The sequence below is a fragment of the Chenopodium quinoa genome, unplaced genomic scaffold (genome assembly GCF_001683475.1).
Source record: "Chenopodium quinoa cultivar QQ74 unplaced genomic scaffold, ASM168347v1, whole genome shotgun sequence".
Taxonomy (NCBI): Eukaryota; Viridiplantae; Streptophyta; class Magnoliopsida; order Caryophyllales; family Amaranthaceae; genus Chenopodium; species Chenopodium quinoa.
In genome coordinates, this window is record NW_018742614.1 from 1 (window position 1) to 12,539 (window position 12,539).

General features: G+C 38.5%; 1 protein-coding gene across 1 annotated transcript; it reads right to left on the bottom strand.

Moving 5' to 3' along the window:
• Positions 1 to 7,390: 7,390 nt before the first annotated feature.
• On the bottom strand, positions 7,391 to 10,404 carry LOC110721258 (elongation factor 1-alpha). The gene is made up of 3 exons (XM_021900403.1): positions 10,293 to 10,404; positions 8,628 to 9,108; positions 7,391 to 8,514 (listed from the first exon to the last, which is right to left on the bottom strand). The coding sequence occupies exons 2-3, from the start codon at positions 9,087 to 9,089 to the stop codon at positions 7,633 to 7,635; spliced, it is 1,344 nt and encodes a 447-aa protein (XP_021756095.1). The 5' UTR covers positions 9,090 to 9,108; positions 10,293 to 10,404; the 3' UTR covers positions 7,391 to 7,632.
• Positions 10,405 to 12,539: the final 2,135 nt, after the last annotated feature.

The following is a 12,539-nucleotide window of genomic DNA, read 5'->3' on the forward strand; positions in this document are numbered from 1 at the left end:
TGGACTCGGCTTTAGCTGCACCCTCTTTTGATGCCTTACCCCCAAGTGGCACAAGCGCCACAACCGGCTCTTCCTCCTCCTCCAACGCACCTTCCAACGCCTCTTCTTCAGCAGCCGCCAGGATCTGTTGATTATATGTTTCCGAACACTGGCGGTACGTTCTTTCCCATGAGGCAAAATCGGCACTGGGGAACAGTCGGCCCCAGGTCATGCGCTGGATTTGAGCGGAGTCTTCCACCATCTCCCGGACGAGCTCTTTCTTCTCTTGCTCGGCCTTTTCCGAGAGCTCTTGGGTAAGACTCTTCTCTTGGCTCACCAGGCGTTCTTTTACGTTGGCCAAAGATTTCTCCATGGCTTCGTAAGAGTGCATTTTTTGGCGAAGAGGTTTCAGCTCGGCCTTTAAGATTTGTGACGGTCGCCTCCAGCTCGTCAACCTTCTTTTGGGCCGCCTCTAACTGAGCCCGAACAGCGGCGGTAGCCTGCGCCTGATAATAAAGAAGATCAATGGTCAGTACTTCATTTTGGGCAATTTGAAACATTGCCTTATCACAGCTGGAGGCGGCCATAGCTTTTGCGGCCTTTACCTCTTTGTTTTTCCGATCAATCGGCTTGCGAAGGCTGTTGACTCGGAGCAGGGCCTAAGTACAAAGAAAAACAGGCGTCAGCTTCCAAACAAAAAAGATAACAGGCGTCCTGGAACTCAAAAACTCAAAAATATGCTAAGTATACCTCAGCAAGGACCCCTGAAATCCCATCAAGGTCAAGGGTGCCGCACCCCTGACCGCCTCCCTTTCAGATGGAGGAACTACTTTAACCATGGACTTGGCTACCTCAACCAAGTCAAGCCCCTGAGGGCCGGCTGCATTAAGCGAAAGGAAAAAACAAGTTAGACCTAGTCAAGAAGGAAGCAAGTGTGAAGTTTTTACAAGTGATTGTCCATACTTCTAGGCGGCCCGCCGGGGTTTTAGAAGAAGTGGACGGCTGCTTCTCAGCCGCCACTGTTTTCCTGGAAGACCAGGAGAGCTTGCAACAGTCGTCCTCCGGGCCTTGGGGTCCGGCTGTTGCGAGGAAGAAGCCCTTGGAGTGCCAGACTGAAAAAAAGAGTTAGTATATGCATAAGACAACTAAAAGAGGAAGAGTTTTCGAAGCCTACCAAGGGTGCCCCCTTGTTGGGGGAGTCGGCATAAGACTGTTGCATGAGCGAGGCCCGCGACATGGCCGCCGCAGTCTTGGATGCTGTTATTTTACTCATGGCGTCAGCTGCAAGAAATAAAAAGCAAAGTTAGTAAAAATCCCAAGTAAACAAGGCGTGAAAAAAAAAACAGAGTATTTGTCAGGCCGGCTACCTCTAGAGCACCGACTGCTGAGGCCACAGGCGGCCAAAAAGTACTCGTCATAGAGCCACTTGAAGCTCGGGACGCAGTTTAGGGGTACTTGCTCTCGTACCCCTGACGTAGGGTTCACCCTAGTCTCTACTTTGAAGAGTCCTTTGTCTAGGATCTCTCTTTTAGCCTTTGGGGAACAGGCGGCATGCTGCGGCCGCCTGCGAGAAGAGGCGGATCCCTATTCCACTTGTTAAAACGTTGGTTCAGCTCCGTGTCTGAACCCTCAATGATAAGGAAGGTGTTCCGCCAATCCTTCCATTTGTTCGCTTTACCTCTCGTCATGAGGTAACCCTATGGCTTGTTAATTGATACCAGCCGGTACCTCCCGACTTAGGGGTCCGGCTGAGATAGTTCATGTGGGCGAAAGCCTCAAAGCTTGGCTCCACCCCGTACATTTCGCACCCGGCCACATAGCCGAGTACGTTTACCCAAGAGTTGGGGGCTAACTGCCATAACCCAAATCATACCCATCTAAAATCCGCTGAACAGCCGGATGTAATGGGAAGCGCAGTCCAGCTTTGATGGCCGCCACATAGCAGCCAAAGCAGCCGTCACCATAGCTGGTACCAGCCGGCCAGACGACAGTGTCTTCTGGATCCGGCACGAACAGTAAAAATTCCGGGCCCATTCTGTGGTTAGCAATAAAGCTCGCCACGTTGTCTTGCATGGTTGCGATCCGGCCCCGGGGTACCATGCAGTAGTAGGGGGCGTTTTCCTCTCTGTAAGAGGCGGACGGCTCCGCCCAATTGTCCCCCTTCTCCACTGCATGAGAAAGTCTCGCCTCTTGTAGGCGGCTATGTCTTTCTTCTGAGCCTGGAGAACTGTGGCCAGAAGAGCTGGACTCGGACTCGTCCTCTGACGAGTCCGAAGAGGACGACTCCTCCCCTCTCCCAGAGGGGCCCGCCTCCTCTCCCTTAGAAGGAGCAGGAGGAAAATTAGACATGTCAACGGTAAGATGGGAAGGGACCACCTTGGCCCCTCTCTCAGAACTTTCGGCTTGGCAGTCGCCTCGTTTCAATTCTACATCTGGCGCCTGGCCAGATGTTTCACTAAGGAGCATCCTTTGGGAGGAGCCGTCTGAGTTTGATATCATAGCAGTCTTTTTTGTTCTGGCCATCACGTTCTGCATAGACACAGATACAGTCGGACTTTGTATAAAGGGCAAAGATGGGTCCAGAAAAGGGCAGGCGGCACTCCTAGTCCTAGATTCAGCCGTCCCCGGTGACCGGCTGATCACTAACTTAGGTCGTGTCGTGTGCTTCCGTGTGCCATTTCAAAAAATAAAAAGAAAATTAAGAGTAAGAGAACTGAGTTACCTGAATGAGTGACGGTTGATGAAGTTCTGGAAATCCGGTACAGTCGGCTTGTCAGAACAGGCGGTAGTCAGAAAAGGTCCGAAATGTCAGAGCAAGTTCAGGGGTCCGAATGTTCTCGCAAAGTTCTCAAATGTGAAAATGACCGAAGTCAGCACTTCCTTATATAGGCAAAGTGAGAAGGCGAAGGGTCGCTTCCAAATTCAAAATTTGGGCGGGAAAATCTCTCGGCCATTTGCAAGGTGACACCTGTAGCAGGCCGTCGCCTGTCACCGTGCGACATCTGTCACAGGCGACACGTGACCAGTCACGTGCCACCTGTGAGGGGCAAATGATTAGGGGATTTTTTATCCACCAATCACCGTCTGACAAGTGGACCAACCAGGTTCCGCCACGTGTCCTTCACGAAGGCCAATAGGAGCCTGCCACGTGTCAATCACAGATACGTCCTCTACGGACCAATCGAGGTACGCCACGTGTCCACCCATGCCAAATGGGAAAACCGGCCGTCAAGGCCCAATCCAGTCTAGAGGCCCGGTCAGCCCTAGGTTTACCCTAAACCTAGAGAGTGGCACGTTTCTCAAGGCTATAAATACTTAATTAATCCTCATTAATTAAGCGGAAAAAGAGATCAAGAAATCAAGCAGAGAAGAACAGAAATATTACGGAACACTAATAACCGGCTAATCTCGCTAACGACGCAGATTACCAACATTAAACACTCTCACCTAGAGAGATCTTATTACTTTACTTTCCGTATTAATTACTCCTTAATCAGGTACTAACTTGACCGTTGGAGGCGGAGCTCTCAGGAGTCTCCGTTATTTTGCAGGTACAGGCGTCCGGTTCCAGTCTCGGAATTGTAACTCTCCCGCAGGACATCAGAAAACCCCGAAACAGTTGGTGTGTCATATATATATATATATATATATATATATATATATATATATATATATATATATATATATATATATATATATATATATATATATAGTTTTGTGCCCCGTGCGATGCCCGGGTTGATTATGGAATTTTAAGATAAAATTATTTTATAATTCAATTTAATTGATTGAAAATAGAATTCTAAATTAACTTTTTTTTCTTCTACAAAGTCTACCGATATTTATCCAATGTGGTACGACACTTGGCGAAAAGTTAAAATGCTATACAATGTTGTCTTGTGGCCTAATTGTACATATGAAACATTGGTACTTTATCGAAGATGACACGTGTCATTGTTGGTGTGTCTTTTAGTATATATATATATATATATATATATATATTATTATTAAATGAACTTAGGGTAAGTTTATCCCAAGACTGAGACATATACTTCAGACTCTGCCACGTCAGATTTCCACTAATTTTTAATTACTTTTTTATTATTCAGACTCATACAATCTACAATTTTACACATTATTCCAAGACCCACTCCAGATTTACTTATCCAATTAATATTTATAACATTAATTTATTTATATATTTATTAATTATTTTAATATTGTGAGTTGGCAACTCACTATTGGACAACATAATTATTTTTGTCCATTTGTATAGTCTCAAGATGGATTTTAGAATCCAAAACTCATCTCAACACTATATGTAGTCTTGATAGAAATTATTGCTAAAATCTTGCTCAAGACTTGTCTAAAGACTCATCTTAAGACTAGGGATAAACTTATCCTTACTTTATCAAATAAAAGAAATTCAAACTCCATATATACAAAATAAGAATTGGACTAAAGTAGTTGTAATTTAAGTCAATTGGTCATTTTTCAATTGATTAGACTAATGGGTAGACTTTGATTAGACATGTCAATTTCAATTCAAGTAAAATTGGACCTAACCTTCTTTCGGGGTCTAGCCCCTCATTTGCACCAAAAAAATAAAAATAAAATTGGACCTAACCTTATGTACAAGTTATAGCTCATTGTCCAGTAATTACTTACGCAATGGTTTACCAATTCTAAGCCTTCCTTTTTACTCTTAACTCAAAATAAACAAATAAAAAATTGGAGTTCCCAAAATTCTACTTGTATTTTACTTTTCCATCGAAAAGATATGAATGGATTGGGACATCGAGTGCTAAAAAGAAACTTCCCGTAAATAAATCACTTTTTAACAATATAAATGTGATCCACATTATTAAAGAAAGGCATGTCTATATGTCTTTCTAGCCCTATATTAAAGAAAGGCATCCTGGGTTCAATTGCTCTTGCACTCTAATCTTTTTTCATTAATTAAATTCATAGAAATGTTTTTATTTTACACAAGTACTAAATGCAGTACAAAATAACCTAAACGCAGGAATTATTTATTTATATGAAAATAATAAAAGACTAAAATACCCTTATTCAATTTTTAGAACTCAATATATCATTTTAACTTGAACGTAAAATTCAACTTAAAAAATTCTCCATTTCTACGATCTACCTCTACTAATCCCACGACATTTTGCTAATCCCGAAAATTTTTGCTAATCCCACAAATTTCACATTCATTTTTCCTCCCATCTAAGGTAATTTATATGTGTAATTTTTGTTCTTATTGTATAATATTTTCGTTCTTTTTTTTCGGGATTAATATTGACCCCGGAAATCTTATCCGGGGGGTATTGTTGACCCCTGGAAATCTGATCTGGGGGTATTGTTGACCCCGGAATTTTATCCGGGGGGTACTGTTGACCCCCGGAATTCTGATCCGGGGGTAATCGTTGATCCCCGAAAACAACATCCCGACACCCTGACATGTCCTAGATAGAATTGTATAATATGGAAATTTTATTTTGTTTGATTGTTCATCTATAAATTAGATTTTACGGGGAAAAAAAAAAATAAAACACATAATTTTTCATACTCAAACAAATCGTCATAGTGCACTTCATTATTGTCCATCAATTTGTATAGTATTGAATATTACATAGGATAAAAGGTTAAATAACGGTAGGGATGATTAATATTGTTAAGAGTGTAAAGAATTAAATAAAAACAAGGGCAAAAATTGGAATATAATCATTTTTAAAAAATTAACTTAATCTGCATTAGGTAAAATTCTTCCTGTATTTAGTACTCCCCTTGTTTAAGCCTTCATTTCTACTCTTTTTGCATTGTTTATATTCGTAGTTTTTTTTCTCTATGATATATGGATCGGATACAAAAGTAGGGATGTATAAAAAAAACCGTAATCGTTTACAGTAACCGTTAACAAATGTAACCAACACATTTAATAGGTTAATTAACCGTACCCTTAAAAATAAGCGGTTACAGTTCACCGAACCGTTAAATGTATTGGTTAACTGTTATAGTTTTGAATAAACGGTTAACCGTCAAGATAAAAAAAACAATATTTTTATTTACTTTTCTTAGAAAAAACAATATATATAGTTATATAAGTTAATCCTAAACAATCTTTATCGGTTTGTATCCAATTAATGTTTATATTAAATTATATATTAGAGTTAGAACTATTGAAAGAGCAAAAAAGTATTGATTTACAATTTAATTAATGGTTACCGTACCGTTAAAAAAATGGTAACCGTTATGGTTAAATGTTCCTTAACGGTACGGTCACGCTTCGTATTTTTTAGTAACCGTTATAACGGTTAACAATACCTTTAAGGTTTAACGATACAATTAAACTAATGTGATTATGTGAATTGCCTTCAAAGTTCAATAGTACGTACTATAGTTTGTAATGACGCTTTTAATTTTGTTGTGTCGTCATTTAATTTTTGTTAACTTCTGTTTTTGGTGATGCGATTTAGTGATTTACAGTATAAATGCTAATTGTAGAAAATTTATATCTATACTTAGTATTTAAAAACACAAACCACAAATTTTTCATATGACACATGACATTACAAGTCACTCAATACCCCATATGACATATGTCACCTCTCTTAATATTTATGTTTAAATCTTTATGCATTCTACAACTTGCAAATTCAAGTAAGAAAATAAAGTGTTATTTCCACCATAATAAAATAAAATTCAATTAATTAGTACACATTACATAAACATATGAGTTATAATAAAAATTGTCTTTTCATCTCCTAGAGTTTGAATTCTATTTAAACCAATATATCTTTTCATATCTTACAATCTTCAAGTATATATATCTAAATAAATTCCATCTTCTTTCACAGTTTTACCCGAGTCTTTTTTTTCTCTTAAGTTTTAGAAATAAAACAATTACTTCATATAAAAGCATACCTGCATATAAAAGCATACCTACATATGAAAGTAATTAACTCAAATAACCCCTCGTGCATTAAACGGGCCAAAAAGCTAGTTAAACTTAGATTACTTTTAAAGCACTTCAAAGATAGAAAGGAGAAAAAGATAGCTTGTAAAGTTAAAAGTGACGCTTAGTCACTATCCACTAATCTGTGCTTTCCTTAATAGTACGTGATTTATTTTACTTAAAGTATAAATATTTTAACTAAATATAGACCCTCTGCTAACGAACATAATTCTCAAATTACATATGAACACATCTGACCGTTAAATGGAAAATTCATCATCCGACGATTAATAGTGATAAATGGCGTACAACATAAGACAGCAATGTCACACACAAAATTTTCAAAACTACACAGCAAAAACCTCAGGGGCTTAAAATCTCAAATAAAGATCAGCAAGAAAGATTCTTGAGAAAGTACTTTAAACTGAAAATGGCAGATGCAGTTTCTGAAAACAAGGGTACCTCAAAGGGCATATGACAACAGTTTGTTAAGACACTTAACACAGACCAAAATCACGCCACCGCCGATCCAGCACCCAATTCTGAGAATAGGTGCCAGACGACACTGGCCATAAAAGTTTACGACACAAGTCTAGGAATAACACAAAGCAAGTACTAAAGGAAAACAAGTTCTTATACTCATAACTGCAAAGATAATCTGCCTCAAATCCCTCAGCTAGTTGAAAACCCATTCACTTCTTCTTCAAAGCAGCCTTGGTCACCTTGGCACCTGTTGGGTCCTTCTTCTCAACATTCTTGATAACACCAACAGCAACAGTCTGCCTCATGTCCCTCACGGCAAAACGACCAAGGGGTGGGTACTCAGCAAAAGTCTCCACAACCATAGGCTTGGTGGGAATCATCTTAACCATACCGGCATCACCATTCTTCAAGAATTTGGGCTCCTTCTCAATCTCCTTACCTGAACGCCTGTCAATCTTGGTAACAAGCTCAGCAAACTTAACAGCAATGTGAGAAGTGTGGCAATCCAACACTGGGGCATAACCGTTTCCAATCTGTCCAGGGTGGTTCATGATGATGACTTGGGCAGTGAAGTTGGCTGCCTCCTTAGCAGGGTCATTCTTGGAGTCAGAAGCAACGAAACCACGCTTGAGATCCTTGACAGCAACATTCTTAACATTGAACCCAACATTGTCACCGGGAAGAGCCTCTGGAAGGGATTCGTGGTGCATCTCAACTGACTTAACTTCAGTGGTCAGTCCGGTAGGACCGAAGGTAACAAGCATACCAGGCTTCAACACACCAGTCTCAACACGTCCCACTGGCACCGTTCCAATACCTCCAATCTTGTAAACATCCTGAAGTGGAAGACGGAGGGGCTTGTCTGAGGGCCTCTTTGGCTCGTTAATCAAGTCAAGAGCCTCAAGAAGGGTTGGTCCCTTGTACCAGTCAAGGTTGGTGGACCTCTCAATCATGTTATCACCCTCAAACCCAGAAATGGGAACGAATGGGATTTTGTCTGGGTTGTAACCAACCTTCTTGAGGTATGATGAGACTTCCTTAACGATTTCTTCGTACCTACCCTTAGAGTACTTGGGGGTGGTGGCATCCATCTAATATAAAAAACAGATCATTATCAGACTAGGGCAAACAGTGTAAACACAAACTCAACAGTAATCAGAGAGGTTTAATATAATGCATAACAATAAAACAGGGCGAAGTATACCTTGTTACAACAACAGATCATTTGCTTAACACCAAGGGTGAAGGCAAGAAGAGCGTGCTCACGGGTCTGACCATCCTTGGAGATACCAGCCTCAAAACCTCCAGTGGTAGAGTCAATAATGAGGATAGCACAATCAGCCTGGGAGGTACCAGTAATCATGTTCTTGATAAAGTCACGATGTCCGGGGGCATCAATGACGGTGCAGTAGTACTTGTTGGTCTCAAACTTCCACAAGGCAATATCAATGGTAATACCACGCTCGCGCTCGGCCTTAAGTTTGTCGAGCACCCATGCGTACTTGAATGATCTCTTGTTCATCTCAGCAGCTTCCTTCTCGAATCTCTCGATCACACGCTTGTCAATACCACCAAGCTTGTAGATCAAGTGACCAGTGGTGGTCGACTTTCCAGAGTCGACGTGGCCAATGACCACCAAACTAATATGAATCTTTTCCTTACCCATGGTTAAATCTCAAGTTAAACTGCAAACAGAACAACCACATTCAGCACCAATATTTTTATAAAACAGAGTCAACCACTCACATACAGCAGATCTAAGATGATATTTAGGCGGACCAATAAGCAAGTTCATACCACACATTCATAGATAAACAATTGGAAAAGTGAACATATATGAGAGCAAAAAGTGATTACCACATACATTGAACGATTAAACCAGTAGAATTCAACCAATCAGCAAATATAGCTATGGCAGTTAATTAAAAACCATATGTGAGGAACCAGAATTGAACTGTTGACTCGAGGACATTGCATCCTCTTCTCAACCAAACTGAGCTAACCTGACTGTCTTTCAAGTTTAAACTACAATACCAATTAGCCTAGTCAAACCAAAAAGGCCTTACTATACCACTAGATATATAACAATAGCTAAACGTACTGTACAAAATAATTTATCATACTACCAAAGATCTTATTATTCAATTTGAGACCCACTATTACAATTTATTATGATTGATTATCGAGTCCCATACAAAAGTAAGATCTTTTACATGATACCTATAATCTGTAAATCTAACACTGAGGACACTGACTACTACAAAGCTATATACCATGTGTTCATTATTTTCACGCATCTAACAATAATAACTCAACCACCATGAAGCAAATCACCCAAATTCTCCAACAAAAATCAGATCTGCCTATAATTTATATAACATGAAACAATTTATCTACCAATTGAGCAAATTATAATACAAATCGCGATAAAAATCACAGTAATAACATACAATCAATATAAACTCCTTAATTTAAATCTGTTATACATCAATATCAATAAAATCGAACAAATTAAAGCTAATCTAATGCCAAAATACATCTATCAAAGCTCAAATCAGAAAAAACTTATGTGTATAATTCATGAAAAGTAAAAATAATAACATGCATTCAACAAAACATGCATCAATCGTAAACCAATACAACATCACATACATAAACACAATCAATCAGATCGAAGAACATAACAACAGATCAACTACATTAACTCAACATGCAACAAAAATAAATCAACAAATTCAGCATAAAACACAAACAATCAAATAAAAAAACATGAACAATTTACCAGATTACCAAATAAAACACAATCAATCAACAACAAATTCAACAAAAATAAATAGAAGAGAGAGAAAAGGGAGGAGAGCGAATGAACCTCAAGTGAAAAAACCTAGCCGCAATGAAAATGGAGGAGAGAGATTTTAGAGGAGAGAATGTAGAGAAACTAGGGTTTAATGAGAAAATGACGGATTTTATAGTATTAAGTGGGTCTATGAAATGACGAAATTGCCCCTATTATTTGCATTTGTTTTATGACAATGTGCACACAATTAGGACTTTTAGGTCATAATAAGTAGGGGTGGGACTTCGGTCTGGCAGTTCGGTTTGACCTCAGTTTGAAACGGTTTCGGTTTGAAACGGTTCGGGTTAAAACGGTTTTATTTAGACGGCGGGTCGGTTCAGTTCGGTTTTGATTAGTCATAGGTCGGTTCGGTTTCGGTTTATTTTTGTACGATTTAAATTCGGTTCGGGTCATAAACGGTTCGGTTTATAAACAGTTCGGGTCATAATCAGATGGGTTAGAAACGGGTCGCTTCAGGGGCGGATTTACTCGGGTCAATGCCGGTTCGGTTTTTAAACGGTTCGGTTAATAATCGGGTCGGTTTGAAACAGGTCGGTTCAGGGGCGGGTTTACCCGGGTCAATGCCCGTTCGGTTTATAAACGGTTCGGGTCATGATCTGACCGGTTTGAAACGGATCGGTTCAGGGGTGGTTTTACCGGGTCAACGTCGGTCCGGGTTCATATCGGTTCGGGTCATGAACGGATTATTTTGAAATGGGTCGGTTCAGGGGCGGGTTTACCCGGGTTAATGCTAGTTCGATTCATATCGGTTCGGTTTATACTCGGTTTGATGCTAAAATCGTTCGGGTTAGTTTGGTAATCGGTTAAATTGGATCGGGTTGAAATCGAGTTCTAAAAAGTGGTTTTGACCAGTTAGCGCGTTTTGTTTTATATCAAGTTGGGACTAATATTTCCATTTCATTAGCGGGTCGGCATAGGTTGGTGAAAAAAAATAATGGATCGAGTAGAAATTGGGTTTTAAGAGATTTTTGACCGGTTAGCTATTTTCGTTTTATATAAAGTTGGGACTTCGTCACTTTATTTTCAGACATCGGATTATATACAATTACACAAATCTTCATTTATTCAATTATTCTATATCATGTTAATATGTTATGTTTCAAGTTTGGTTATACTCTTGTTGTTGTTTATTCGATATTATCATATTAGTCTATTACAAATTTATAATGTATTAATGTATTATTGTTTCATTATTAAATATATATTATTAGGTTATCATTGGATTGTTTTAGATATCGTGTCTTGACCATGTTTTGATGAGTTGCTACTTTGAATACGATAAATCGATTCAGATATCAGATTATATAGAATTACAGAAATTCTCATTCATTCTATATCATGTTAATGTGTTATGTTTCAAATTTGGTTATAGTCTTGTTGTTGTTTATTAAATATTAGTCTATTACAAATTTATAAGGTATTAATGTATTATTGTTTCATTATCAAATATTATCAGGCTATCAGCTTCTTGTTTTAAAGATCGCGTCATAACCATGATTTGATGAATTGGTACTTTGAATACGATAAATCGATAATTGATATTGTAATAAACTAATAATTTAATGTTACGGAACTATATTTGGATGTTTAATTAAAATCACGATTATTCAATTTCCCATTAGTCTAATAAAGTAATAATTGACAATTGTTTGTAACTATTCCATAATTTTGGTGTTAAAGTTATATTGCTGAATTACTTTGTTGTCTTACCCTCTCTAATCACCTTTTAAGATTACGTGCCTACAAGGCTGCAACATATATATGTTGCAACTTGCAAGTTAAAGAAAACGGGTGGGGAAGTAGAAGTATTCAATTAGATCGATCATCAACTGTTTTAAGTTTTAATAATCAGATACATTTATCGATTATCTATACATACCAATGATAGTATGATACCAATCGTACCATACATTATTATTTATTACATATACTGATATACATATAACTAATATACATTAAATATGTCATATTGAATCAATTCCAATTTCCAAACATTTGTGTTTCTTACAATTTATAAGTTACATAAAGTTAAGAGTACAGTAGTGTTTTTATTAGTACGTAGCTATGAATAAAAAAAAACATACTATCCAAATCCATTATCCCATGATCCGTGTCACCGTCTTATATTAAATATCAGCCATTGATTTGCATGTCATCTAACGGCCTATCATCGCACACATTCCAATTCACGATCCGTGTGTTTTCTTTTCCACCAATCAGATCACTCTTACCATCGTCTCTTCAGTACTCTTTTTGATT

Excerpts from the sequence above, each read along its gene's own strand:
- LOC110721258 (XM_021900403.1), bottom strand. The coding sequence starts at position 9,089 with ATGGGTAAGGAAAAGATTCATATTAGTTTGGTGGTCATTGGCCACGTC. Across the intron at positions 8,515-8,627 it reads TGATCTGTTGTTGTAACAAG|ATGGATGCCACCACCCCCAA; the intron begins GTATACTTCGCC and ends TTTTTATATTAG.